We start from the raw sequence: 27,297 nt of genomic DNA, 5'->3' as shown, positions 1-27,297 counted from the left end.
TGTAAGGAAGGGAGAGCAGAAGCAATGGGATTGAGAACGACCATCTACATGGAGAGGAGAAGGAAATGGACGGAAATAGAAATGGCACGCCAAGGGGGTCATTAGCAGCCGAAGCTAAGAAGGCGTGTACAAACTCCTGGAACATGAAGTAATCAGAATCCCACACAAGTTTCAGTCTCTGTGGGGCTCGGCTAGGCACTGTGGCTGGAATTCCCTAAGACCCCACCTCCGTCAGGTACGTGAAGCCACCTCCAAGGTGCCCCCAGAACTTCGACTGCCCTTTGTAAAGTGTGTTGATGCCTTTCAATCAAAAGGGCCTCACTTCAGAATCCATCCTAGAAACAATTCCTTACGCACCGATGAGGTAATTCGTTGTAAGAATGAACCGATGGACAAGTTTATATATTAAAAATATAATAATAATATTGAAACGGGTTTCCTTTCTCAAGCTGAATTCTTCTACTTTGTGTAAGGAACGTGGTAGGGTGTCATTTATCCTCATTTAACTTTAAGAAACGAGATTTTTATTATGCTCGTTTCTATCTCCTATTGTACATTTTGTTACCGCATCATTAAAATTAAATTCCTCAATCAGGCTGTGATAATTACAGTTTCTAGGATTCTATTACAATCAGTGTAGCACCAAGTTCTCTCCCTCCGTATGGTTTCATTTGGGAACTCCCTCTCATGTTTATGTTTTCATGAGACAAGATTATATTGAAAAGCTTGAAAGTTGTCATTAAGGGAATTAAAACGAGACTGGGAACAATTATAAACTTTGTTTCTTTTCTTACCACCAACTAAATTACACCCAAAGTAAAGATTCACAGGCAATATCATAATAACATGAAAATATGTTCAAGAAGAAAAATGTGAGTTATTCAGAAGTTGGAAGCTTATCTTAGTGAAAAATCAGCTACATGTTTGCCAGCAGTTGAAACAGCAAACTTTTTTTTGACATTAGCTTTGTTTTCACAACAGACGAACATGTTGCTTCCGGCTTTTTGATGTGTGGGCCACTGTGCTACAAAGGAACGCTGTCTGCTTGGAAGTGTTTTCTGTCTGGGGCAGTTCATCCACTTACATGACCGTTACTTCTGTTCGAATCTGTGTGTCCACGTGCACGCATGAACGTGCTTACACAAATGAGCATCTCCGGTGTCAGGGAGTCTGATTCAGCATCCAAAGGGTGCATTTGACAGTGCGCCTCTCCTGAGCAGAGCACCATCCAGATCCTGCTGCAAAGGTACTCTCTATTCTTTACCCTTTAAACTTCCTCAGAAATGATGAGTGGACTTCAGAAGGATATTATAGGTCCAAAGGGCTTTTGTGGGCTGGTTTGGGGACCTGAGCAACATCTGCACTTTTGGTCTTGTTTAAAAAGGGTAGGCTTGGACACCTGGGTGGCTCAGTTGGTTAAGTGCCTAACTCTTGATTTCAGCTCAGGTCATGATCTCAGGGTCATGAGATCGAGTCCCGCAACGGGCTCTGCGCTGGATGTAGAGCCTGATTGAGATGCTCTCTCCCCCTCTCCCTTGGCCCCTCCCACCTTAAAAAAGGGGGTGGGTTTTAATGTAAAGATGTATCCAGAGATATTTAATACAACAAAAAGAATTACTTCCATCCGGTTGTGGAAAAAACTTAAAGGATTACTTAAAGAATGACTTCCATCTAGTTGTAGAAAAGAACTTAAGAGATTACGGACAACTATGATTAGCCTGCTTGATAATGGTCACAACAACAATAATAATAGTTAACATTTGTGAAACACTCTATTAGTCTCTCAGTTGCTCATGTTCTCAGTTATTCCCTATAGAAACTCCATGAGGTAGATACTGGCGTTTCCTCTATTCCTAATCTATAGATTAGGAAATTCAGCCTCAGAGACGTTAAGTAACTTGCCTAAATCGCACAGCCTGTTAAATGGTAAAGCCAGGCCTCGGGCAGAGAGCGGCAAGCTGAGGCTGAGCCCAGGCTCCTGATCATTGCTTTCTCTTGCCTCAATCGGCTGGAAGAGCCAGCAGTGAGCCTGGATCAGAACCTGCTCTCCCACCAGGCCACCATGTGATGTCACAGCAAGGGATTCACAGCATCCTTAGTGATACAGTCAGAAGGGCCCTTGCTATCAGTGGATGATTTGGGATTCAGCATGTGATTATGATCCACAGTTTCTGGTCTTCACTGGTCCCTTCGTGCTGGTGCACCAAGGCACGCCCTCTGATGACTGCTTTTAAGATTGTTTTTTCTTTCTCCTTTTATAGAGAACTTTCAGGCGTGCTGAAAAAAACCAGGAAGCCACAGACAACTGAATAGGATTAACCAACTGCGAAATGTAAGAATTTCAGCCCACTTATGGAAGTGAAGTCTCCTGCCAGGCTCGGTGCCGAGAGCTGGGACCCTGACCATGAGCAAGGCAGTCCTGCCGGACGGACCTTCAAAAACCCCAAACAAGCAAATGCTTTCTGCACTGGAAGAGCTTGTCCCTTGGGATGATTATGAGATTTAGGCAATCCCTGCGTCCAGCGTGTTTCTGACCTGAAACAGGCATCTCACACTAGCGGCCACAGTTCGGAGAAGGCTTCGCTCCGCAGCAGCTAACGGCGATTTCCTTTCCTTCCTCCACGGCCAGCAGCAGCTCTCCCCTGTTTTTTCCACCAGCCCTTGTCACCATCTGGGAGCTGTCACCCAGGGAGAAGAGCGGGGTGGTGCTTAGGAGCACAGATCCTCAAGTCAGACTATCTGGGTCTAAATCCTGACTCTACTGCTTAGGGCTGTGTGGCCCTGGCAAGTTACTCAACTCCTCTGTGCCTCTGTGTCCTCGTGTGCAAAATGAGGACACTAGAACTATTACTACAGTGCTATTGCCATGAGGCTTGAGTGAGTCAATACACATGAAATACTAAGAACAATACCTGGCCCATACAGAGTGTCTGCTATCATTAGTATATGTTGACTATGTTTGCTATTACTACTATGTCATTGTATATACCACTACTACTCCTAAATATTTACTAATATTCATTGTTTTTCTTCCTCTGCTAGAATGCCAGCTTCAGTGCAATATTTCTTTTCCCCAGTTTTGTTCACTGTAATGTCCACAGCACATAGACGAGTGCCTGGCATTCAGCAGATGCTTAGTAAGTATTTGTTGAATGAATGTACGACCTCCAACTGCTGCCCAGGTGCTCCTTCCATCTAAGTTTGGTTCCCCTTCTTATTTCATGTCATCTGATCCCCGGTCCTTGAATGACCAGAGTGAGCAGAAGGAAAGAGAAGAGAGGAAGCTGAAGGTTCATAATTGCTCCCGTCTCCTCCACATCTCCCACCATTCCTGTGCAGCACCCTCGGCGCTCACCCTACCCCAGCTCAGAGCCTCAGCTGTCCCTCAGCCTGGAGCCCCCACTTCCTGGTCCTCCAGGAACTGGTGAGGCAGCTTTCCTCTAGGACCCACGCAGGGTCTTCCCAGAAAGGGTAGCTGGTGCTCATCCTAGTTCTCCTCATACCAGAGACCCTGCTGGCACACATGTGGCCTTTGACTCTTCCTACAGGATCAAAAGAGGCGCTCATTAGAGAGCTGCTAGGGCGACAGAATCAGTGGAGAAACTTCGTGGGGCTCTCAAGATAAAGACAAGAGCCAAGAAGGAGAGTCTTGCCCCGTTTATATCCCAGCACAGCTGAAAACAGGGAGAAGGTTGGACTGAGAGACAAACTTGACCCGACTCCTCTAGATCCACCTTTTTTTTTTTAAGATCTTATTTTTTATTTATTTGACAGAGAGAGAGAGCGAGAGAGGGAACACAAGCAGGGGGAGCGGGAGAGGGAGAAGCAGACTCCCGGCCAAGCAAGGAGCCTGATGTGGGGCTCGATCCCAGGACCCTGGAACCATGACCTGAGCCGAAGGTAGAGGCTCAACGACTGAGCCACCCAGGTGCCCTAGCTCACCCTTTTCGCAGCTGTTTTCCCAAGACAGAAGGTAAGAAAGAAGGCCTAGGCAGGGAGGGTGGCTGGAGGCCACAGGAGCCCGAGCAGACAAGACCCTGATGCCCTTGCCACTGAAAGGAAGTAACAGGTGTCATCCCGGGGGCCAAGCATGTCTGTGGAGGCTGATATCCTCAAGAGACGTGAGCGTCTGCTCACAGGAGGCAGCACTGGAGGCCTGGAGCTGGGGGAAACCCCATTTGTACTGGGGCAGAACTGGGGAGGGGATTCTTCCTCGGATCTGTAAGCAGGATCCTGGGGAACATATTTTCCTAGGTATTATGGACCGAACTGTGTCCCCGCCCCCTAGCCCCAATTAGAAGACCTAACCTCCAATGTGATTGTAGGTGGAGAAAGGGTCTTAGGAGGTAATTAAGGATAAGTGTGATCACAACAGTGGGGCCCTAATCCAACAGGGCTACTGTTCTTATAAGAAGAGGAAGCGACACCCTCCAGGGTGCACAAGGGTAAAAGGCTGGGTGAGGACAGGGCAAGATGGTGCCATCTGCAAGCCAAGGAGAGAGGCCTCAGGAGAAACCAAACCTGCCGACACCTTGCTCTTAGACCTTCTGCCTCCAGAACTGTGAGAAATAAATTTCTGTTGTTTAAGCTACTCAGCCGGTGGGACTCTGTTATGGCAGGCCCAGCTAACGAATATACCGGGGAGTGAGAGTTTGACCAGCGTTGTCTTTTCACAGCACATACAGCCTCCCGACACACTATATAATTTACTTATTATCGCCCAGCACCCTCCGTCCGTCTGGATGTAGCCCCACGAGCACGGGGGTCCTTGTTGTGTTTGCAATATTTCCTAAATGCTCAGAGGAGACTGGCAGGGAGCCTTGTGCTACCATCGGAATTAGGAAGTCACGTGGCCCAATGGGTAAGTGTTGATCGAATCAATAAACAAATGAATGGAGGGTAAAAGGAGCTTGCAGGCTAGTTGGACTTGGCCACCATGAAAAAGTTGTGACTTACAAATAGCTATGTTCAAAAATGCGGTTTCTACGTCAGGGATTTGCCCTTTTTCCTCTCCTGGGTAGGTCTGATTCATCATCAAGAACTCTACAGCTTCCTCAAGCCTCCACGTCGCTTGTGACAGTGCCAAGGGGTTAAGACAGAGGTAAGAGACGTCAACTCTGGGAAATGAAGTATCCACGAGAGGTTTTACCTGAGCCAAAGATTCCATTAAGTTTCTCACAACTTTGTCTTGGTCTTCCGTCAGGATCCTATGAAGGGTGGCCCGTCTCTCACTGTCCTTCCTCAGCATAAAGAATCCAGAATCTTTTTCTTCAGGGGAAGGCGGAGCGCTGTGGTCTTCAAAATTTTCATCTGGAATGCTGGAAGAATTTAGACAGCATAAATCACACCGTCCTTTCTAAAAGGACACACAACACACTTCTTTCACCCAAAGTTGGTCAGGTCTTTACCCCAAAAAGAGTGTCCGTATTCCTTTTACGTCTCTTTCTCCGCAGGACTTGGCTCTCGTTTTGAAAGAGAAGGGGTCCACCTTTAACTCTGCATCGGGAGAAACAGAGCCGTACTCACTGCTGCCGCTTGTGTCCCCGACCAGGACTGGCACAGGCAAGGATATGCTTCGAAGATACTCTGCTTGTCATGAGACAGGAGGACATGGTCATGAATGCTTTCAAAAATGTATACATACTAAACACTCACCCAAAGACAGTAACATTCGTTATCAAGTTATCAAGACGTGTCTCACTCCAATGACTAGTGAAATTATGCTAAGAGGCTGGTCAGGGATCCCACGCTCCATATATAACCCATGCAGGGGGTGGATGGCGGAAGGGTCTCCCAGGCCCTGGAAGGAGTATCTCAGGGCCACGAAACAGCGGAAGAAGCACCAGGCCCAGAGGTCCTGGGTTCCAATCCCCTCACTGGGGCACTTGGGGGGCTCGGTCAGTTAAGCGTCTGCCTTCAGCTCAGGTCATGATCTCAGGGTCCTGGGATGGAGCCCCACATTGGGCTCAGTGGAGAGTCTATTTCTCCCTCTCCCCTTGCCCCTGCTGTGCTCTCTCTCAAATAAATGAAATCTTTAAAAATAAAATAAAGGATCAAGTTTGTATTTTTTTCACCATGGTCCCCACAGGCTTAAGGGTCCTCCTTAGCATCTTGGGGCTGCCCTAGCTGGGGTGAGTGAGGATTGTGTGATTCTAGAACACAGGTTTCAACCGTGTTTTGCCTAAAACAAATATGCTCAGTCGGTCATGTATCGGGGTTCTGCTTAAAGAGTCATGAAAAAGGGTTCTTTGCTAAATACAAATTTTGGAAATCAACAGACCACATGATCTCTTAGGTCTGTATCAACAAGGGCCCCAGGCTTGTCAAAGACATGGGATGGTCATTCAGCAGTGGACTCCTGCCTCTGTTCGAGGTGACTGCAAATCAGTAATGATTAACCGCGAGGGGCGGAGGCAGCGGGCCATCAACATTGATCAGACAGATGGACATGTTTGAGAAGCACTCATCTGATCTACAAATATATGAAAGCCAAACAGACCTCCCCTTTCTTTTGTTCACCCCTTCCTCCAACTATCTATGGATTCTCTCCCTTATGATCCCACATATATAGATATGTTTTATTATATATTATTTATATACTTGGAAGAAAATATACCATATTATGAATGGTAGTTATTTCTAGAAGATGTGATTTGGGGTGATTGTGATTTTCTTTCACTTTTCCAAAATTTCCAAACCTTCTACAATAAAAAAGTGTTATTTTTGTAAGCAGAAAAATATGTTATTAAAAATATTTTTCACAAGTAAATACTCAACAGGCAGTAACACCATATTACCAAGAACTTGATTTACCTAATAACACACTTAGTGATGATCCAGAAGATTAAAAAAAAAAAAATCCCATTACATAGCAGGAAGTGACATTTCTCTGAAAATGGATTGCCTGACCACACCTACCACTGGGAAGCTTTTCCAAGCTGCTGAGTCTTGGAAAAAGAGTTTTGTTAGCCATTATCTAGGAGCTTCCTTAATCATAGACTCTTGCAGGTAGGACACGTCCTACCCCTTGGTTATATCAAAGATGTCATGTAGGACCATTCTATTCTTCTATCCCACTTGTAGCTCAGGTGAAGAAAGCAGGTATTAGAGGGAGACTTCGCTTTGGTTTCAACTGTAGGGAGGAAGAAGAGATGTATACAGCTTCCTGGGATAGTTCATCTCTGAGGAAACCTCCCCAGCAATCAGTAACTAGAAAGTCTCCCAAGGATGAATTGGCTGACCCGCCTGCTGTCATTGAATTTGCCGCACTGCTGAATCACTAGAAGGTAGGAACTGAGATGAAGCTAGGGAGAGCTGTTTTGGGTTTACCAGTTTAACACCACAATGCTTTAGTTAAATGTATAGGGGTGTGCAAATGGCCACACTGAAAAGATATGGCAGGGGAAAGTGCCTGCATGCAGCATTTCCCAAATTTACTTGACCATGGGACGCCCTTTTTCCTGGGACAGCTCATGGACCCAGCATTTCGTGGACTAGATTTTTGGAAGTGCCGCTCTAGCAGAAAGCAAATGAGCAACCTCTTGCTGATAATAGTAAGATTGTCTAAGAGGAGACAGGTTCGTCAGGGGGCCCAAAGAGGACTGCATTTGAGAGGACACTTCTGGGAGTTTTCAAGATCTAGAATGTCCTTTGTTTCGCTTCGCCCTTCTGGGGATAGATTGCAGAATGGATAAAACATCATCTGCTAGCTTGGCCAAATATGGACTTAAAGCACGGGAGCACAGTTTGCATTGCTATTAGGTATCAAGCCCTTAAGGCTAAATGCTACTGGTAGAAAAAGCTAGCTGAAGAAAGCTCTCACCCTTCTCTCGGCTTGATGGAATGGCCAACATCTTCGTAAGGAAGGCACAAAAGGCCTGCCGTGGAGGTCGCTGCGGACCCCTAGGACCCAGTGAGTGTATCTTTGTCAGCTTATAGAATGGTGATCCTCTCTCAACGTATGTTCCATGCAGAAATGGAGGCACGCATCGTTTACATGCCAAAGACAAAACTGTTGTTTCTTGGGACTAAATTCTATCTAGAATGCTACCAGGTGAGGAGTTTCTATCACGTGTTTCTGTATATAAGTGCCTGTGCACATATGTGTATCTAAAGGACAGAGGGAGTGAGGATTTGACTTGTCCTGCTTTTTGGCCACATTATGTGATTTGATAACCCAGTATTGAGAAGGCCTGTGTCGTACCTGTGAATTTTAGGGTTGCTCTGGGTACCGACTGCCTAAAGGGAAGTCTCATGAGGTAACACTGTATATGTTTAAGGATGAAATCCAGTGCCCAGGGTCATTATGGCTCATCTAGGAAATAAAGGGACTTGCAGATATTTTGCATGCCCTGTGTGCACAGCCCTGAATCCCTCCTCTACCAGATTTTAAGTTTAATCTTAAATTTGATTACCCTTCTCTGTTGGGCTCATGCAGTCATTCATCCAGCATATATTTACTACATATCTAATATTTGTTGGGTAGCCAACAGAACTCGCTGCTGGACTGAAATGAAGGTATGAAAGGGAGGAATCAAAAATGACCCTGAATTTTCTGGCTTAAGAAATGAATGAATGAATGAACTACTTATATGCTAAGATGAAGAGGAATACAGGCTAAAGGGGAAGTTATTTTTAGTGGGGAAGGGGCTGTGATTTGAGCATTCAGTTTGAGAAATTAAGGCCATGGGATGAGTCTGGAGCTCAGAAGAGAAGACGGAGCTGGAGGCATAACCCTAGTAGTCCCCTGCCTAGAGATGGTATTTAAAGCAAAGGACAACATAATTTAGGGAGGGATGAGGAGAGAGCAGAGGACCTGCTCTCTTAAGAACACCAATATTTAGAGGAAAGGGAGGCAGCAAAGGAGAATGACAAGGAGAAGCCATGAAGCTAGAGGGAAACAGGAGAACGGAGCGTCATGGAAGCCCACAGAGGAGAGGGCTAACAGAAGAGAGGAGTATCTGGGCCAAAAGCCACTGAGAAGATGAGTAAATTCAGAATTTGGCCAAATAGATCTCATTAGTGACCCTGAGCAGGGCAGGTTCAAAGGTCAGTGACACCACACACCAGACACAATGCAGGGCAGACCCTAGATTGGTGGGACAGAAGAAGTGGGAAAGATCGGGTGACACTGCCCTTCAAGACCTAAAGCTGGGAAGAGGAGCATAAAAACTGGGGTGTTAGCCAATGAGGCAGTGTGCAGTCTCAGGGGAAAGATTAGTTTATGACAGAAAACACTAGAGCATGGGTAAGTGGGAGTCATTTGGAGAGGGGGAAGCTGAAGAAGTCAGGGGTGCGTGGGATCCAGAAGCCAACTGGGGGTTCGCCTTCTTTAGGCAAATGAATGCTCTCTCCTCTGTAAGGGTGGGAAGAGGGAGAAAAGGGGATGCTAAGGCAGGTAAGTGTGCACATTCTTGGTGGAAATGGGATGAAATCCACTCCTGAAATTTCTAGCTTCTCAAGTTATAAAAGATTTCCAGGTAAGTGAGAAAGCATAATGCCTTTCTGGGGAGAAACTCAGTTATAACTGTTACCACAGAAGCATGTTGACAGTTTCTGGATAGCACAGAGGTCACAAGTCCCTCGATATCAGCTCACATACGTTGAGGTACTGGAGCCTCCAGATGTAAGAGAGAAGCCTGGCAGGAGTTCACTCATTGGCCTGTGTGTTAATGCCTTGTCAATTTTTTCTTCAAGATTTTATTTATTTATTTATTTGAGGGAGAGGGCATGAGCAGTGGGGGAAGGGCAGAGCAAGAGGGAGAAGCTCTTGGGGCTCACCATGGGGCTTGATCCCAGGGCCCTGAGATCACGACCTGAGCTGAAGGCAGATGCTTAACCAACTGAGGCACCCAGGTGCCCCGTGTCTTGTCAACTCTTAAGAAACCCTTTGCTGTGGGGCTGGCCATGGAGAGTCTTAAAGAGGCTGGATGGATTTCTTTGAGGATGGGAAATGTCACTCCGGAAGGGTGATTCTTGTTGCTCTTTTGTGGGAGCTGATGGGTAAGGGTATGAATCTAGAATTCCCTAAAAAGAGGGCTTTATTAGGGGTAGACTGGAGTGGGGAGAGAGCACATGGCCAGTCTGTGGGTCCCAGATTGCTGGGAGCTTCTGCCTAGGGGAGGGAGATGGCTCTAACTTCAGGGAATTGGATATGTCCCTGCTCTGGGAAAAGGGGAATGTTCTAAATTCCTCCCATCACTATGAGAGCTGCCTCAGATCCTAATAGCTATTCAAGAGCACCAGAGACGGTCAAGGTTCTCCAAGTTCAGGACAATCTGGGGACAAAGCTCAGCAGCCTCCTAACTGTCCCCTTGTCTCCTGGCTCCGACTGCCCAAATCTCAAAGGTTCTCACACTTTAGTGAGCATAAAAGTCCTCAGGTTGTTTACTTAAAAGTATAGCATTCCAGGTTATAGCTCTAGATTCTGGGAAGGACCAGGAATCTTAATTTTTAACAAACATTCCAAGTGACCCATGCAGGCAGATTTGGGCCTGAGTCACGCCTATATTTCGAGTGCCTAGGCCCTATATTCTGAGTGCCAAGTGCATAGCAGAGATTTAAAGGGTTACTGAGTGAATGTTATTAAATAAACGATTCTTCACACAGCTCTCAGAATGACCCATCAATAGCCTCATTGTTCAATATGGTAGCTGCATGTGCTTATTTACATGAACATTTCAATAAAATTAAAATTCAGTGCTTCAATCAAGGTAGCCACATTTCAAGTGTTTAATAGCACATACGCTTAGTGGCTAATGGCTTGGACAGTGTAGACAGAGGACGTTTCTATTATCATAAAATTATAGACCCCGTGATTTTAATTCCAGATTGAAGTCTTTCCCTGGCTCTCCCCTCCTGTTTGATAATTCTCATAGGGAGTCCTGTGGGATATGCTCCTGCTTACCACCTCCAGCTTCAACTCTTCCCCGTGTATTTTAAGCACCAGCAGAGCTGAGCCACCTCCTGTTCCCTTCACGCACAGTGGGGTGTCACGCTTACTGCATTCACTCATTCTAGGACTGACCTTACCTGGCTCCCCACTCCCCATCCGCGACTCCCTCTGGACTGACTAAATTACATGACAGTGTCGTGGATTTATTCCTTGTCTCCCCTACAAGAACAACAACCTTCTTAAGGTCAGGAACTATACTTTTCTCATCCTTATATATTCAGGGCCTAGCATATTTCTTGTGCACACAGTGAATGCAAAACAAGTGTTTATTAGGTTAAAACAAATTACTTAATTCTCTGGGTTTCTGTCTGGCAATGGAGAGCAGTCCAGTATTGGACAAGTGACGTCCCCCTAAGAGGGAAGGAGGTCCTCCTCCTCATCACCCTCCCACTCCTCCTTTGAGGGAAGTCGAGGGTAGCTGTTGAAGGTGGAGGCCCCTCGAGGTCGGGCAGTGGCCTCTCCTCTGGACAGAAACTGTATATGACCTGTGAAGACCCCTAGAAAAGGAAGAGTCCTGAAGTTTGCATTCATTTAGGAGAGGTAAGACCAGGTTATCGTTTGTAGTCTTAATTAACAGGAGGCACGAAGTGCTCTGTAACACCTAAGAACAATCATAAATGGGATTTTAGCTGCTAATTGAGTTAGCACATCTGTTTTTGCTTTCCTAGGGAGGAGAGGGGGTTCTGAAGGAATGAGCCCAGCCAGGCTTGCAGCTGCACACATCCTTGGTACCCAGGGGCCTCCCATGGAGGCAAAAAGCAGAGGATGAGGCTTTTTAAATGGGAAATCTAGAGCTTATCACACGATGATACACCAAACTTCAGCTCAATGGGCAATACAAAAATGAACTCACCATTTGATCCGGCTGAAAGGGCTGTGGGAAGAAGAGCAAACAGCAACATAAGTACACATTGGGTTTGTTGTTAAAAAGAGATAACAAAAAAGTGGATGCTTGAAATGGGATCAATGTCCTTTGGAAAAATTCAATCTGTCTACCCTCATCCCAAATAAACACAAAAATGTCAACAACAAAGGGATCATTTACTTGCTTTTCCTTTCTGAAATGAGTTATGGAAATTATTGCAAAAGACAATTTATATTTTTACACTGCTGTTTTATTTATAACTGGCAATCTTCTTTTCTTTTCTTTTTTTTTCTTTCTTTCATTTTGCAGGAGGTTAGTTATTCAGAAAGATATCCTCTAAGAGGCAATAGGTATTTTTCTCAAATTAAAAGAACATAGAATCTGGATGGCTTGGAAGTTTTAACGGCTCCATAATAGCTCCGTAGCCCATCAGTGGTGATTTAGAGTTTCAGCTCGAAAAGGCTATATTTCACCCTTTTTACACTTTAACCTCTGTATCAGTGATGTGAGATTGCTATAGATGCTGATATAGGACCTACAGACTAACCAGGTGATGAAAGACTATTATGTATGAGGTCCTAGCATTCGTGAAATTGATGGTGAGGCAGCTTCCTGGTACCAAAACTGAATGCCTTAAGCACATGCTGCTAATGTTTACACCAATATCCAGTGACATCTATAAGCAGATTACTTTACTTCCGGAAAAATCTTTCATCTTAAAAGCTTAGGGCTTAGTGACTCTGACCCGTATCCACATACCTGAAAGCTTAGGTTGTGTCTTTTTCTTTTTGCTTGAAACTTTTAAGAACTCATCAACAAGCAAGTCATTAGCACAGGCTCTCTTGTCAGGGTCTGGTTCAAAACACTTCAGTATGAACGCCTTGGCCTCTGCTGACATGGACTCTGGGATCTCCGGGTGGACTTTAAACATTCCCACCTAAGACACAACACATGTAGCTTCTGAGTGACCGTCTCATCACATGAGCTCCAGGATCGAAAACTTGGTCCCCTAGCACAACAAAATCCTTTACTATATTCTACAGACTCATGCCTTTCCTCAAACTGTGATAGGATTTTTTTTTTTCCCCTCTAGGTTATAGAAAGTTTCCAGAGTGTTTTTGTAACTTTATCAGTGACATACACCAAGCAATTATGTTAAGACCATAGACAGCACTATGAAGAAAGAATTCAGTCCTTGACACTTTAGGACACGTTAGCACACTGGCACGCAAGAAAGAGATTTTTAATTGAGACCGTTGTGTTGACCATAAAAGCTATGTGCCAGGAACTGTGCTTGGCTTTTTGATTTATGAATTCTACTGAATACTCCCAACAACCCAGTGGATTAAATATTATCCCTGTTATAACAATGACAAAAATGAGTCTCAGAGGAGTGAGTGATCCAACCTAGAAAGGCAGGTCTGGGATTCAAACCTTAATTTGTCTGGCCTAAAGCCTGTGTTCTTTCCCCTATGCTGTGAGTCCTGAATATTTTTCCTGTCTCAGATTGCCCATACAAAGAGATACTTTAAAATTAAACACAGAATTTTTATAACAATTAGAATTTTCTTCTCACTGCTGCCATTCTAATATTTTTTTTCAATAATGTTTTCATGTAGTTAGTAGAGAAAATTTTCTAAGGAAATTTTTTTTGTTATTATGTAGCTTATAGAAGTGTATTATTATATAAACAATAATATACAGTTATTTGTAGTAATTATATAGCCTTTACTATATGTCAGACACTATTCTAAGTGTTTTGCACATATTATCTCATACACGTCTCAAAAAACCTTTATTAGATTGGTACTATTTTTATACCCATTTTACAGATTAGGAAAATGTGGTACGAGAGGGTTAAGCAATTTGCCCAAAGTCATCAAAGAGTCTGACTATGTTGAAGCCTAGATTCAAACACTGTAAATCGGTGCTAGAGTCTATGTCATCTCTTCTAAAGCATATTGTATAATAATCCCTACACCGACGGGTAATAGAGCAGCATTTCAGAGTGAAATCCTAGAGATGGGTGAAAACTTGAAACACTGACCAAGAAGAGAAAGATACCCATTTATATCGAGAAAGGCAGCTCTCTTAGCAGCTCTCATTGCCCTTCCAGTTTGGTTACAGTCCTCATTTCTGTATCAGCGGTATCCCATCAGATCATTTTCAAGCTGAAGGGAAGCCAAGTTTCCTACACAAGCAGAAGGTATGTGACACATGGCCCCTCATGAGAGAGGCTATTCACAGCGGAATAAGTGATAGAAACATTGTCCGCGGCAGGGAAAGAAATCACAAATTCTCATCGGAAGTCTTCTGCCTTAGAGAACAGCAGACGGGTGAGCTTTACTTCTTGGGAAGCAGGGGCTCAGTTTGAACCTTCCTCTGGCTTGGCAGTGTGGCAGGCGAGGACAGGTGGGGCCGGCAGGGACTCAGGGCAGGTCACTGCTTTGCTCAGTCCCTGGACTCCGAGGCTGTGGCCCCTGGGCTCTGTCAGCCCTATTTCCATATTCAGGGCTCCCTATTTTGGGAGGTGGGCTGCTTCCCCCTCCCAGGAGAGTTACGAATGAAAGGCAGAGTAAGTGGCTAGAAGAGCAGCTATAAGAAGAATACGACTGGCACCCTTAAAATAGCAATTACTGCCCACCCCTTTCTTAATGGAGCCTCCAAACTCTTATGATAGAGAAGGAAAATATTGCTTTGATTTAATACTTAAATGAAGTAAAAATGTCCTTATATCTCCCTCCATGGAAGATTTCCAGACTATTTCCCAAAGAGCTTAAATCGTCTTCCATGGAGTAGTGTGTTATTTATGCTGCATTGTGAAAAGGCGGTTAGACAAAGTTACATGGAATCTCACTTTATAGCTGAGAAATCTAAGGCAGAGAGATCCTCAGTATGAGGCATACGCACTGACTTGGAGGGGAGTGAATCTTCTTGACTTCACTGAGTTCTGAGAGCACATTCAATGTGCTTACTTAGGCTCCTTCCCTTTGGCCTAAAAAAATATCATACACACACACGGAACATCCAATAGTTTTATCCAGTGGTTTTTAAGACATTTAAGACATATGAAATGTGACCTTGAACATAGCTGCTTGTGGTTCTCCCAGTTCATAAAAAGGTGGTTTCCCTGTGGCCATTTCGATGATGGTGCAGCCCAAAGACCAGATGTCTGCTGCTTTCCCGTAGCCTCGTGGACCTTTGTCTATGATTTCTGGTGCCATATACTGAAGGGTACCTGGGGATAATTCAAACACACTTCCACTTGAGAAAACAGATGAACATCTAATGACAGCTTTAATTGTCCACATAAATAAGACAACTTTAGAAGCATGATTCAGGTCTCAATATTTCATCTTTCTTGAGTTCCAGTTTTCTCTGTCATTAATAAAAGTGGAGATAGCAGTTATTATAGTGCATTTTATCAGGGATGTAAGAATAGCTTGCCAACATGATCTGGTCATGAATAGATACTTTCTCATCTCCTAGACAGTAGAGTATAAATGAGGCATCATTTTATTGGGACCTCTTAGAAACTTCTAAGAATGAGTCATTTGAAAACAGCAGAGAATATATCAACACACATTTTTTGCAATTAGTTTTTCAAATACGTGAAGATTCCTATTATGTATACTTCTAATCTTTGCAGGAAAAGTCTAGGTCAATCATCCATTCTTCCTAGATCTATATTTCTCAATTTCTGAATTGAGTGCTTAATTCTTCTGTTTTGATTCTTATTTCTAAATCACAAAAGCATGAAGATTCTAAAAGCCATTGTTAAAAATTATGTAAATCATTTTTTGGTTTATTTTATTCTGTAAATCAAATATATATGGCTTCTGCTGTGTGCCTGTGGTCCATGGAATAACAGGTTTAATGGATCAAAGACAGGTCAGGAGCCATCGCTACAGACAAATCACCAGGCACAGAGTGAAGAAGAATACAATGAAACATAGGAGATTTAAAAGGCTACATGGAATCAGAGAGTTGAAGAGCGTGGTATGATGGAAAGAACACTAAACGGGGAGCCAAGAATGTTTGGCTCTAGCTCTGGTCTGGTATATCTCAGATAAACACCCAACGGCAGTTGTCTCAGTGGCTTGAGTGAGAGGCTGAGTTGGCTTCTAATACCCCCTTGAGTGATTCCCCCAAATCCAACAATGAGTCAGAAGTGTGAACAGGAACAGATTATTGCCACATCCCCTGCTACTGATAGACTCATACAAATGATAGAATCAGCAAACAGGAACTCATCCAAGATGCCATATTCAAGTATTTCAAATCCTGAGGCATTTGCTAAAAGAGCTACTTCAGTATTTTCTGATTCATAACCAAACTGACAGACATTTTGATAAATAGAGACACCTTTTATGAACGCCTCATGCATGATTTATAGGTGAAACTGCTCTGCACCATTCCTCTAAATTGTTCCTAGGAAGCCCACCAACATAGGCTAGAAACTGGCTGTTTGTTGTTCAAAAGACCAAATAAAAGTATATTATTTTTGTCAAGTATTGGCATCTTGCCAGGTTATCCTCCGGCTCTCATTATTATGTGGCAGGAGCTCATGTTCAAGTTCACATATGACTGTACATGTCTGCTGTCGGCTTAAATCAGCAACACTATTAGAGGGAAGCATTTTACCTGGCCAAGGGTAAGGTAACTACATTCCTCAAATCACCTACCCTTAGGAGAAAATTGCTATGATTTCTTTATTTTTAGATGATGAACTAGAGTGATTGGATGGGTTTGTTTTTTTTTATGATGTAAATAAAATCCAATGGTCTTTTAGAAAATACATGTTTAAGTCTACCACTCGGTTTTTCTTGTATTCTAAAATAGAATTGATGAGAGAATTTAAGTTGTACTAATATCTGAGTAGAAATTACAACTGATTAAAATATAGTGAACTTTAAAAATTGAACAATTCAAGTAAAATCTTAACACATTATGCAATGTTTCTATGTATCAGATAATATTTCGAAGAGCTCTATCTGCTAGTTGTGTTTAATTATCCTCCACAGAGCAAGTGCCAAAAAAAAAGGTTTAGTTTTGTATTCATATCTGCTCTCTTTATTATGACATATAATATTTTATATAAAGAGATTTACAGAGCTAGATAATGAAGACACAAGCCAATCTGTACATTGGCCTAAGGAAAACAAGAGTATTGACTCTAAAATCCATACCTTATGTAGCTTCATTCCAAAGTTTTAAAAAATTACTTTAAAATAATCTTTAGAATTGCAATCACCCATGAAACCACTACAATTTAGTGGCTAAAAGTGTGAACTTTGACATCCCACTTAATCCACTCATTCATTCAGCAGATTTATATCAAGTGCCTACTGTGGGCCAGACACTTAGAATATAGCAGTGGAATAAGCAGAAATCCTGGGCTCATAGAGCTTGCATTTTTTGCAATGGGAGACAGACATTAAAGTATAGCATAATAAATCAGTAAATTATATAGTATGTTAGAAAGTGATGTGTCAATGGCACATACACACACACACACACACACACACACACACACACACACACACAAAACGTAGGGAAGGGGGATCAAGAGTGTCCAGGGAGGGCTGCCCCATCAATAGGGCAGTCATGGTAGGCTCGCTGAGATGACATCTAAGATAAAACTTCAAAGGAGAGGGATTTAGCTACGCAGATAGCTGGGAGAATAGTGTTACTAGCAGAAGGAAGAGCATGTGCAAAGGCCTTGAGGCATGGTACAATGAAGGAAATGCAGGAAGGCCAGTGTTTCTGGCACAGAGGGAGCAAGGGCTAAGAGTAGGAAATGAGGTCTAAAAGGTAATGGACTCGGAATCAGGTCAGAGCCTTGTCCACCATATTAGGACTTCGGCATTTGTTTGCTCTGAAAGGAACAGAAAGCCACTAAAGTCTCTGAGTAACAGGGCTTGATTTATGTTTTAAAAGGACCACTCTGGCTGCAGTGTTAAGAGTAGACAGTAGGAGGCAAGAGCCCAAGCAAGGAGAACAGGCTTTGGAGGTGATGCAGTTGAGAGCGGAGGGTGGCAGAGTGGAGGCAGTGAGGAGTGGTCCAGTTTTGGACACCTTCTGAAGGTAGAGCCAGTAGGCTTCCTTGTGGATTGGGTTGGGGTGCGAGAAAAGAGAGGCACCAAGGATCCCTCTAAGTTTTGGGTGGCCATCAACTGAGAGGGAGAAGAGTGTGGGTGGAACAGGTTTGGGGAGAAGATAATTAGTTCCATTTGGCATGTTAGGTCTAGTTTAAATTGTAGCCCTATTACATACTAGCACTATGACCTTGGGCAAGTTATTCAACCTCTTTGAACCTTAATTTTGCATTGTAAATTGGGATACTGATTCCAAAGAATTAGAGCTGATATATGAATTTCAGTGAAATATGTAAAACACTTAACACAGTCAGGTAGTTAGTAAGCACTCTGTAAATGGTGGGTGATGCTGCCCTCCCTCTCACCAAATCACCAAACAGATCAATGTCTTTCCAGTCAGTTCATCAGAAGTTGACTGAGCACCTGTGAGGCCTATGGCCATGAGCGGATCAAGGTGTGCCCCTCCAAGTCCTCTTGATCAGCCCTGGAGACCAACCAGGCACATTAGTGACATGGGTCACTCCGGTGAGGCCAGTGTGAGAAACGCAAACAAAGGGCTCTGGGAGGACTGCTTTACTACAACTCCTTTGGGGATTAAAAAAACAAACAAACATGTCTTTAAGATAAGCAGAAGACATTAAATTAACATCTTGCCCAAATAAAATGTCTGAAAGTAGGGATTCTCCCATCAGAAGTTACCGAGTCTTGGCAACATTTAAAATGTCTCTTGCCAAATTGAGAGAGTATGAGGAAAGAAATGGAAAGACATTTAAAGTTACTAGTAGGTTGGAATTAATTTTGTTCAAAAAACTACAATTTAAATGTGTTTAATGCTGTGCCCTGAAAGACCCATTGCTGTGAGTGTAGGAATTGGGTCAGAGGTGTTATTGACTGAATGTTCTGAGGAGAAAATTTACAGAATTTCTCTCTCTCCTTTTCCCCTTCCAGGCTACCAAAACAGCTACATCAGCAAGGTGGAGAGGAAGATGGACTAGAGCAAGAAGGTCAAAGCAAAGAGCAAAGGGTAGATTAAAAATCCAAGTTCTATCATTTACAAGGTGTTGTGACCTCTAGCTGTGATCTCTCTTCTCTCTCTCAATCTCCTCATCTGCAAAATTGAGGTACCACCACCTACCTCACAGAATTCAGAAATGGGGGATATCTGGCCATTTTGCTTTATGTTAGACTACAGATTATTCATTACCTTTAAATTACTCTTTCTCTGATGATAATAACAAGGCCTTAGCACTTCATGAGAATCAGCAGAGTTGAGTGGTAAGAATTTCTAGTGGAGACCAGAGTCAAAGTTCCAGATGCCTTCCTGTAACTGTGGGGCAGTCATTCATCTCTCTGAGCCTTGGTTTCCTCTTGTTACCTTTTTGGCAATCACTTTGTCTCCACTCCCGCAGGACTTTGTTCAGAGGTAGCTTGGTGGCTGGATTGCCTAATTCTCAGGCATGCTCTCTCCCCACCCCAATTCTGAGTTGGTGAGTCACTTCCTCTTTCTGAATTGAAATTCTACGGGTTATTTATATTGTGAGTAGGAAATAGGCCACAGGGAGTAAACAGATTAGGAACTCATAGTTCAAATGGGAAGTGATTAAGGTATGAGTAAGAATCACAGAGATGTTGGGCTAAAAACATGTTTAAAAAAAAAAAATCTCGTCAGGTTTATAGTGGTTATAGCCAACCAGGAGAGAAGTAATGACATGAAGGGGAAAACAAGTTGAGAGTTAAAAAAAAAATTTTTTTTTCAGTGGCATTAAGCAGGAGACTGAGCAAATCATAGAAATACAAGATGAGAAAAGAGCCAGATCAAATTCTGCATAACATTTTTCAATGAGCATCAAAATATACTCACATTAATGTCTGTGAGAACCCAGACTGACTTTATCTCTCACATTAGGCTCTAATGCAGCAATTATTTCTTTAATTACATAAGATCTGTATCATCACTGCAAAAACATACCAGTAAAAGTTTCAGTACATGGGTTTATGCCAGCGAGCCTCTTTGATGTCCCGAAGTCTGAGATCTTGAGAACACCACTATAGGTATTAATCAACACATTGTCGCCCTAGAGAACAAAAGACTTGAATCAAAAATGTTCTTTCTTCCATTACTGTTTGTGGTTGGCTCGTAAGTCCAATAAGAAAAGGTATCCTTAGAGCAAACAAGGACTCACTCTGCGCTCTTCATTAATAGTTAACCTCGAGAGTGAATTCTTGACACCATTTTTGTTTACATATTATCACTTCACAACCTGCTAACTCAGGCCACAAGGTCCTAACGGGTGCCTGGCTAGCACTTGCTGTGGTCTGCAAACCGTAGGGGCTATCTGTGTGTGATAACTAAGATATTCATGACTTCCTAGTCATTTTATTTTATTTTCTGCTGTTGTTCTTCTTTTCCTGGAATATTTAGGGATATAGCAAATCAACGAGAGCTGGGTTGATTTGGGGATAGTAATAGTAACTTCCTTTCCATAGTTCTGCCTTTGTCAGAAATTTATTAGTTCTGAATTTTCTCTTTTTAAAGGGAATCAAATAAGTTATTTAATTTTAGTTCTAAAAGCGAGTAGGTGATACTTGTCAGAAGAGGGAATCTTTTTTTTTTTTTTTTCCCCTCCCTCCTAATCATTCATCCATTGATGTAGTAGATATTTACTGAGTAGCTACTCTGGGCAAGGATACAAAGATTGAGCAACCTGTGAGCGCCTCAGGAGCAGGGACCCTATCCTGTCCAATTTTGTCCTGCTGTGCCTCCTCCCGAGAGCACCTAAAACAGTGTCAGGTGTGCAGTGGAAGCTCAATCTTTCTTGGCTGAACATGGTTGAGAGGTTTATTCATTGAGGAGAAGAGATAAGGCATGAATATCAATAACTGACTTGGAGCAGAGGAGGTAGTAGCTTATATTTCTGCTATCTCTAAGCTTTATTTATTCACAATTCTAAATTAATCCCCATAACACAGTATGACTTTTGCGAAGAAAACAGTTACCTACCAAGGAACTTGCAAACATGAATCCTAGTGCATCCTACCTTTATATCCCGGTGGACTATCTGATTGTCATGGAGGTATTTTAATCCTTCAAGTATCTGCTTTGTATAAAAGCCAATTGTTTGCTCATTGTCTTTCAATGGGCCCCATTTGGAACGAAGGAGAGCAGAAAGACTTCCTGTAAAGTAGGGAGAATCGGTGGATAAAATCTTATCAAATTAGTTCTTCCAAGCATGTTTATAGCAGAACATTAATTTAAGCTAACATTTATTGGTTATTCCTGGTGGCCCAGGAAGTAGACTACTAGACGCTTGGGCTCTCATATGCTCTGAAGATGCTCATTATCAAATAGTCAAAATAAAAGGCCACTCAGTCCCTAACTTTAATCCAAGTCACAATGATTGATACTAAAATGGTTCAGCATACTTTTATCGTCTCCTAATAAACTGCAAGCTGATGTCACATGTCTAATTTAAAAAAAAATTTTATTGAGGTATAATTGACATACAACATTATATTAGTTTCAGGTGTACCACATAATGATGCAATATTTATATACACTGCAACATGATCACCACAATAAGTCTAATTAACACCTGTCACCACACATGGTTACAAGAACATTCTTTTCTTGTGATGAGAACGTTTATGTTTTACTCTCTTAGCCACTTTCAAATACACAATAGAGGAGTGTTAACTCTAGTCACCATGCTGCACATCACATCCCCAGGACTTACATATTTTATAACTGCAAGTTCATACCTTTTGACCTTCTTCCCCCATTTTGCCCACCCCTCCCCCTCCTTCTGGCAACCACCTATTTGTTCTCTGTTATTTATGAGCTTGTTTTTTTTGTTTGTTTGGGGTTTTTTTTTTTATTCTACATGTAAGTAAGATCATACAGTATTTGTCTTTCCCTGTAAAACTTATTTCACTTAGCATAATGCCCTCACAGTCCATCTATGTTGTTGAAAATGGCAAGATTTCACTCCTTTTTATGAATGAATAATATTCCATTGTGTATATAAAACACATCATCTTTATCCATTCATCCAATGTGGACCCTTAGGTTGTTTCCATATCTTGGCTATTGTAAATAATGCTGCAATGCGCATAATCGAATTTATATTTTAACTTAGACAAATTAAGACCTGTAAACTAGTAAATCCCATTCAATTGTGCTCCTCTTCAAGCCCCTAAAAATTTAAACTTTTTAAAGAAAGAAAAACATCTCTTACCTCCTGGGACCTGCTCCATGAAGATTTTGATGAAACCATTCTCACTAAAAGAGCCCAGATACTGGACAATATTTTTGTGCTTCAGATGTTTATGCAATGCTATTTCTTCATGTAGGGGCTGGGAGTATCTAAAAGACATGCAAATGTTGATGAGCCAATTGTGTAGCCAGATTTTAGTGTATAAATGTAAGCAATACAAATTGAAAACATCAGCTAAATATATGTCCACATGTAAAGTAAAATATGACTATCTAAAGTGCTTATTTAACATAAATTCTGTGAAGTTGAAGCGGTGGTAGGTAGGGTCTGAGGGGTAATGTGTCAGGCATTGATCTGAGCCTATTGTATATATTAACTCATTTCTCACAACAACCCCAGGAGAAGGTACTTTTAAGATGCCCATTTTACAGATGAGGAAATTGATTCACCAAGAGGATAACTAACCTGTCCAAGATCTTAAAGCTAGTAAACGACAGAGCTAAGATATTAGTCCAGGAAGACTGAATGCACCCACATAGCTCACTGACTTTCTATTCCACTGGCCTCATAACATAACTCTACTATTCCAGGAGACTCCTTCCCTGGAAGATAAAAATTACAAATCACTTTCATTTTCATTCCAGAACTTACTAAAAGGCCGGGCGACTCTTCTGTAGGAAACATAAAACCATTTATATCCTAAGCCTTGAGCTCCTAATCCTCATTTTACTGGGCCCATCAGTTCTAATATATCATGATTTTTTTTTTTTTACCTCATCCTACCCATGCCTCCATGCTGAAAGACCAGGATTAAACCACCTGGTTTCTTTCAAAATTACATACTTGAAGTATGTCGCTTTATCAGATTATACAGTGAAAGTGTTTTATATCTCTGGAACAGACAAAACAACAACCCTCTTGATGATTATTTGAAGTACTATACAGCTTCTAGACTCTTAGCAACCTTGAATGTTACTATTATATACTTATATTAAAATGAGTATTTTATAACTAACCATGGTAGGGTGTTAGAGACTGAAAGCTGTTCTCTAATTTTTTTTCTGTTGTACAGTGGAGGTTACAGGTGTGAAAGGCACTAACGACTAGACCACACACTACAAACCTGACGCCTCATTATTTGTTTTGGTGTTACGTGCAAGAAATACTTAGATCTTACGATGGCAAATCCATGTAAACAGAATGGATTTTTTTGAATGCCAGTGACAAATACTAGACCTGGTTAGTATTGAATAATGATATTTTCATGAAGCTTTTCAGGGTAAGCTACAAAGCTAAAGCAATTAGGAGGTTACAAAAATCCAAATTCATTTAAACAAACTTTTATAATCTTTGAAATATTACTCAGAATGCTTCCTACAACAGCAAAAAATTAACTTGTATTTTAGCTCTTTTACTTGTTTTATTTTTCTTTAGAACTGCTCTAGGAACTATAAAGGTAGGTATTAACCTGAATCCCTTAACAGGGTATCAGTTAGAGACAGCTCCATTTTGGTAACTGAGACAACACGAGAAATACGGGTATATGGTGTTACCAATAAGATACTTAGGTTATGAGTCTCAGGACATTTGCAAGTTACTTCTTCTATGGTGTTTAATACACTTTATTAACATTAGTTAATAAGATTGCTCTCGATATGCATGAGATAAATTAGTAGCAAATATTGGGTCTATTCTACAGATTTAGGGCATTAAAATTACTAAATAATCCGAAGCAAGTGATTAATTCAGTTTATGATGAGCCAAAGGGCTCCCACCTCCTGACCCTCTATTGCAAATCAATTATGGATATTTAAATATAAGATCCTAGAAAAGGAAATATGCCACTCCCCTGTGCCCTCCATTATGTAACCAGATGATAGCTTAAAAGTTACAATCATAGTCAGGATTCAACCTAGCTAAGAATAAGAACTCTTTTCCAATATGAAATTGATTAGTAACACTCAGAAATTCTCACTAAGTGAAAGGTTAAGTGCCAAGCACCGAATGAGCATGAAATTCTAATTTGTTCAAGTCAATAAGCAATGCTTATCTATGGGAATGACAAGAAAATCTTATGTCTTCTCTATTAGCTGTGACAGTGGAAAGAAGAAATGGTATAGATAATCAGAGTTACTTATATATATTTAGCTTTGAAAAATTATTAATCCATATGTGTTTCCAGAGCACCTTCTCTGAGTCAAATTCCCACTACGTCCATCCACACCAGTGGTTTCCTGCCTTGGCTGGACATCTCATCTCTTGAAAGGATTTTTTAAAAAATAATGCCTACGACCCACTCCAGAATTTCGGGGGGTAAGGCCTGAGCATCAGTATTTTTTTTTTTTTTAATTTTAGGAGATTTCTTTTTTTTTTTTTTAAAGATTTTTTATTTATTTATTCATGAGACACAGAAGGGGGAGAGAGAGAGAGAGAGAGAGAGAGAGAGAGAGAAGCAGAGGGAGAAGCAGGCTCCCAAGGAGCAGGGAGCCCGATGTGGGACTCGATCCCAGGACCCCGGGACCATGACCTGAGCCGAAGGCAGACGCTTAACCATCTGAGCCACCCAGGTGCCCAGCATCAGTATTTTTTAAAGTGCCCCAGTTGGCTCTAATATGCAGCAGGGTAGAGAAAAGCTGATCTAAATAAATAGTTCAGGTGTGTGTAGAATGTTAGAGAAGGAAGCCAACCTGAGATGAACAACGAGTTGGGACAGATTAGGAATCCACCCCCACTTCTCTCCTACAACTACTCTGATTCTCTAACGAAGTGTTTTTAAAGTGTGAAGGAAAACACAGAAGCAACTGTTTTTGTTGCTATGATCCATCTTTCCAGATGGCCATGTGTCGTAGATGCTGGATCATGCATTATTCACATGCATCCTATTACCTTAGCAATTGTCCTTTCTAACTGCTGTCTTTTTTACACGCACCCTGAAAACCTCTCCAGGGCATATAGATGAAAACAACTTTGTGTGTTGACTCTCACGATAACACAAGAGACTTCACTTTTGCTTTTATAGGTAACAAGGAGATGCCCGGAACCAGGTGTTCAAGAGAAGCACTTGTCATGCGAGTGTTTTCAAACAACCCACATTCTGCCAAATGCATTGCTACAGAACAGGACCTTTGTTGGTGTCGATGTGCTTTGTGTATGCCCACTGGCAGCTGAATAAACTTAAGTTACAAAGGGGATTCTGAAAGTGGTTTGCTTCCAACTACCTACTTAAATTCATCTGCTGGTGGGAGGGGAGGGATGTTGCTAAAGATCGGTGGGTTGGCTGCAGTAATTGGATAGTGCTAAGCCCTTTAAATTTTATATTGCTTCAGAATCTACGTATGTGTTACTTAAGAACCTATAGGAATATTTAACAAAATTTTTAATATGACAAATTGATATATATTACCCTGGGTATTGCATTAATAAGTTCTATCATCATCTCATGAGAGTTATTATTCATAACTATGTCTCACCGATTAACCAAGAGGAAACTCTGCAACAATATCACAGAAAATAAAATGAAAACCACCCGTGGGGCAGACAGCAATAGCTGTTTGCCTACCTCACATCTGTCCTTCCCTCTTTGTAGGATTTTGTTTCAGGAAACAAAGGGCCAGCTAAAAAGCTATTGAGTCCCTAGCCTCCCTTCGGGTTCAGGGTGGTCACTTTCTCAGTGAATGGAACAGAGGGGAAAGTACGCTGGATGTTTCTGGGAAAGTCTGTTGTCTTTTTTCTTCTTCCTACCTCAAATGCAGATATGGAGGCTGGAGGCAAAGTGGCCTCTGGGGAAAGTCACGCACTAAGGATGGAAAGGCAAAAAGAGCTGGGACCTGGGACACTGGGAGGATGTGGTTTGCAGCATGGGGGAGGTAAGGCAGGCCTGTCTGCTGGCTTAAAGTCTGAATGGAGAACTGGCAGAAATGAGGCAATCTTGCTGAGCTCTCTGGAATGAGCCCCGGTGTGGCTGCCGGGGGGGGGGGGGGGGGGGGAGGTGGGGCCACAGAGGGAGGCAGAGGTCTGTGCTAAGGGCTCGGGGTTTTGTGCTGGTTACAAGAAGCTTCCCTGAAGGGTTTCAAGCAGCAGTGACATGATGCGATTTCCACTTCAGAGAGGTCTCTGTGGCTTCTCTGAGGAAGGCTGGAGTAGGGGGAGAGGAAAGAGTGAAGGCAGAGACTAGTTGCCGGGTGGTTACAATAAGGAGCCCGCGTGAGAGACCTGAAGGCTTAGACTGGACGTGCAGCCGTGGCGATGGGCAAGAATGGGGAGATTGCGAATGTGTTACAGAAGTCGAGACAACGGTACGACTTACTGATGCAGGCGATATCGAGTGAGAGAGAGGAATCTGAAGGAATCCTAAGATTTGGCCTGAGCAGCTGATGGATGAGATAACCTTCACTGAGGCAGGGAATACAGCTGGGGGTAAAAATCCACAGTTCCGTTTTGGCCACGTTAACCTGGAAACTTACAAGTGGAGAGGGTGGGTGGACAGACGACCCAGAGAACTCAGGGGAGCATCCTTTCTGAAGAAAGCCGATCGTGTAGCCCTGTCACCGTGGCCAAAGACAAGCGGACCTGAGGGGACATGATCTCGCAACGCTGCGATCATGACCTGAGCCGAAATTGAGAACCAGATGCTTAACCGAGTCACCCACACACCCCAGTTTTGGAAGTTCCTATGGACATATCCTCAAGCTCAGAGAGGGGCCCGTGTCCAGCCCATCAAAGGCATTCTTCATTTGTTAGTGATTATGATCTCTAGCATTTCTTTTGGTTCTGACTTAGGATTTCCATCTCTGTTTGCACTCCCTCTATTTTTGTACACCGTCTACTTTATCCATTAGAGCCTTCAGCATATTAAACTTATTTTAAATTCCTGGTCTGATCATTCCAACATCCCTGCCATATCGGAGTCCGGTTCTGATGCTTGCTTCAAACTGTGTTTTTGTCTTTTGGTATGCTTTGTAATTTTTGCTGAAAGTCAGGCATGATGTATTAGGTAAAAGGAATCCCAGGAGGGGAAGCATTCTATAATCTTATGCTTATGTCTCAGTCTCTTCGAGGGCCTGTGCCCCTGGCCTGGGAGCCTCACAAATGCTTTGCAGTCTCCCTCCTCCCACAGCTGGGGCAGGATGGCTACAGTGGGCAGGAGTTGGGTATTTCCTTCCCCCC

At 42.5% G+C, this 27,297-nt stretch overlaps 1 protein-coding gene and 1 long non-coding RNA gene across 9 annotated transcripts in view; one reads left to right on the top strand and one right to left on the bottom strand.

Annotated features, from left to right (window-relative positions):
- Positions 1-5,334, top strand: part of LOC113927219 — a 34,751-nt gene extending 29,417 nt beyond the window's left edge. The window contains exons 2-7 of one of the 4 annotated variants that reach the window (XR_003521548.2): positions 982-1,246; positions 2,262-2,332; positions 3,043-3,137; positions 3,775-4,861; positions 5,022-5,101; positions 5,204-5,334. This is a non-coding gene — a long non-coding RNA (uncharacterized LOC113927219). Of the gene's footprint in view, positions 1-981; positions 1,247-2,261; positions 3,138-3,774; positions 4,862-5,021; positions 5,102-5,203 lie in introns of all 4 variants that reach the window. The other 3 variants (XR_003521546.2, XR_003521547.2, XR_003521545.2) reach the window with 3 other exon arrangements.
- The window catches only part of MAP3K5 (mitogen-activated protein kinase kinase kinase 5), a 193,729-nt gene that overhangs the window by 23,201 nt on the left and 143,231 nt on the right, over positions 1-27,297 (bottom strand). For 4 of the 5 annotated variants that reach the window (XR_003521544.1, XM_027602930.1, XM_027602932.1 and 1 more), the window contains exons 16-23: positions 22,153-22,280; positions 20,956-21,092; positions 19,887-19,992; positions 14,900-15,057; positions 12,579-12,756; positions 11,808-11,828; positions 5,409-5,586; positions 5,150-5,318 (exon numbers count right to left, since the gene is read on the bottom strand). Coding sequence is in view for 4 of the 5 variants with exons in the window: in XM_027602930.1 (XP_027458731.1) it covers positions 5,150-5,318; positions 5,409-5,586; positions 11,808-11,828; positions 12,579-12,756; positions 14,900-15,057; positions 19,887-19,992; positions 20,956-21,092; positions 22,153-22,280 (1,075 nt within the window). In the remaining variant the exon portion in view is untranslated. The remainder of the gene's footprint in view (positions 1-5,149; positions 5,319-5,408; positions 5,587-11,807; positions 11,829-12,578; positions 12,757-14,899; positions 15,058-19,886; positions 19,993-20,955; positions 21,093-22,152; positions 22,281-27,297) is intronic. The other variant, XM_027602931.1, reaches the window with a different exon arrangement.

Source organism: Zalophus californianus, chromosome 7 (assembly GCF_009762305.2).
Source record: "Zalophus californianus isolate mZalCal1 chromosome 7, mZalCal1.pri.v2, whole genome shotgun sequence".
Lineage (NCBI taxonomy): Eukaryota > Metazoa > Chordata > Mammalia > Carnivora > Otariidae > Zalophus > Zalophus californianus.
Note: the sequence above shows the minus strand (reverse complement) of the source record. Positions and strands in the feature narration are given on the sequence as shown.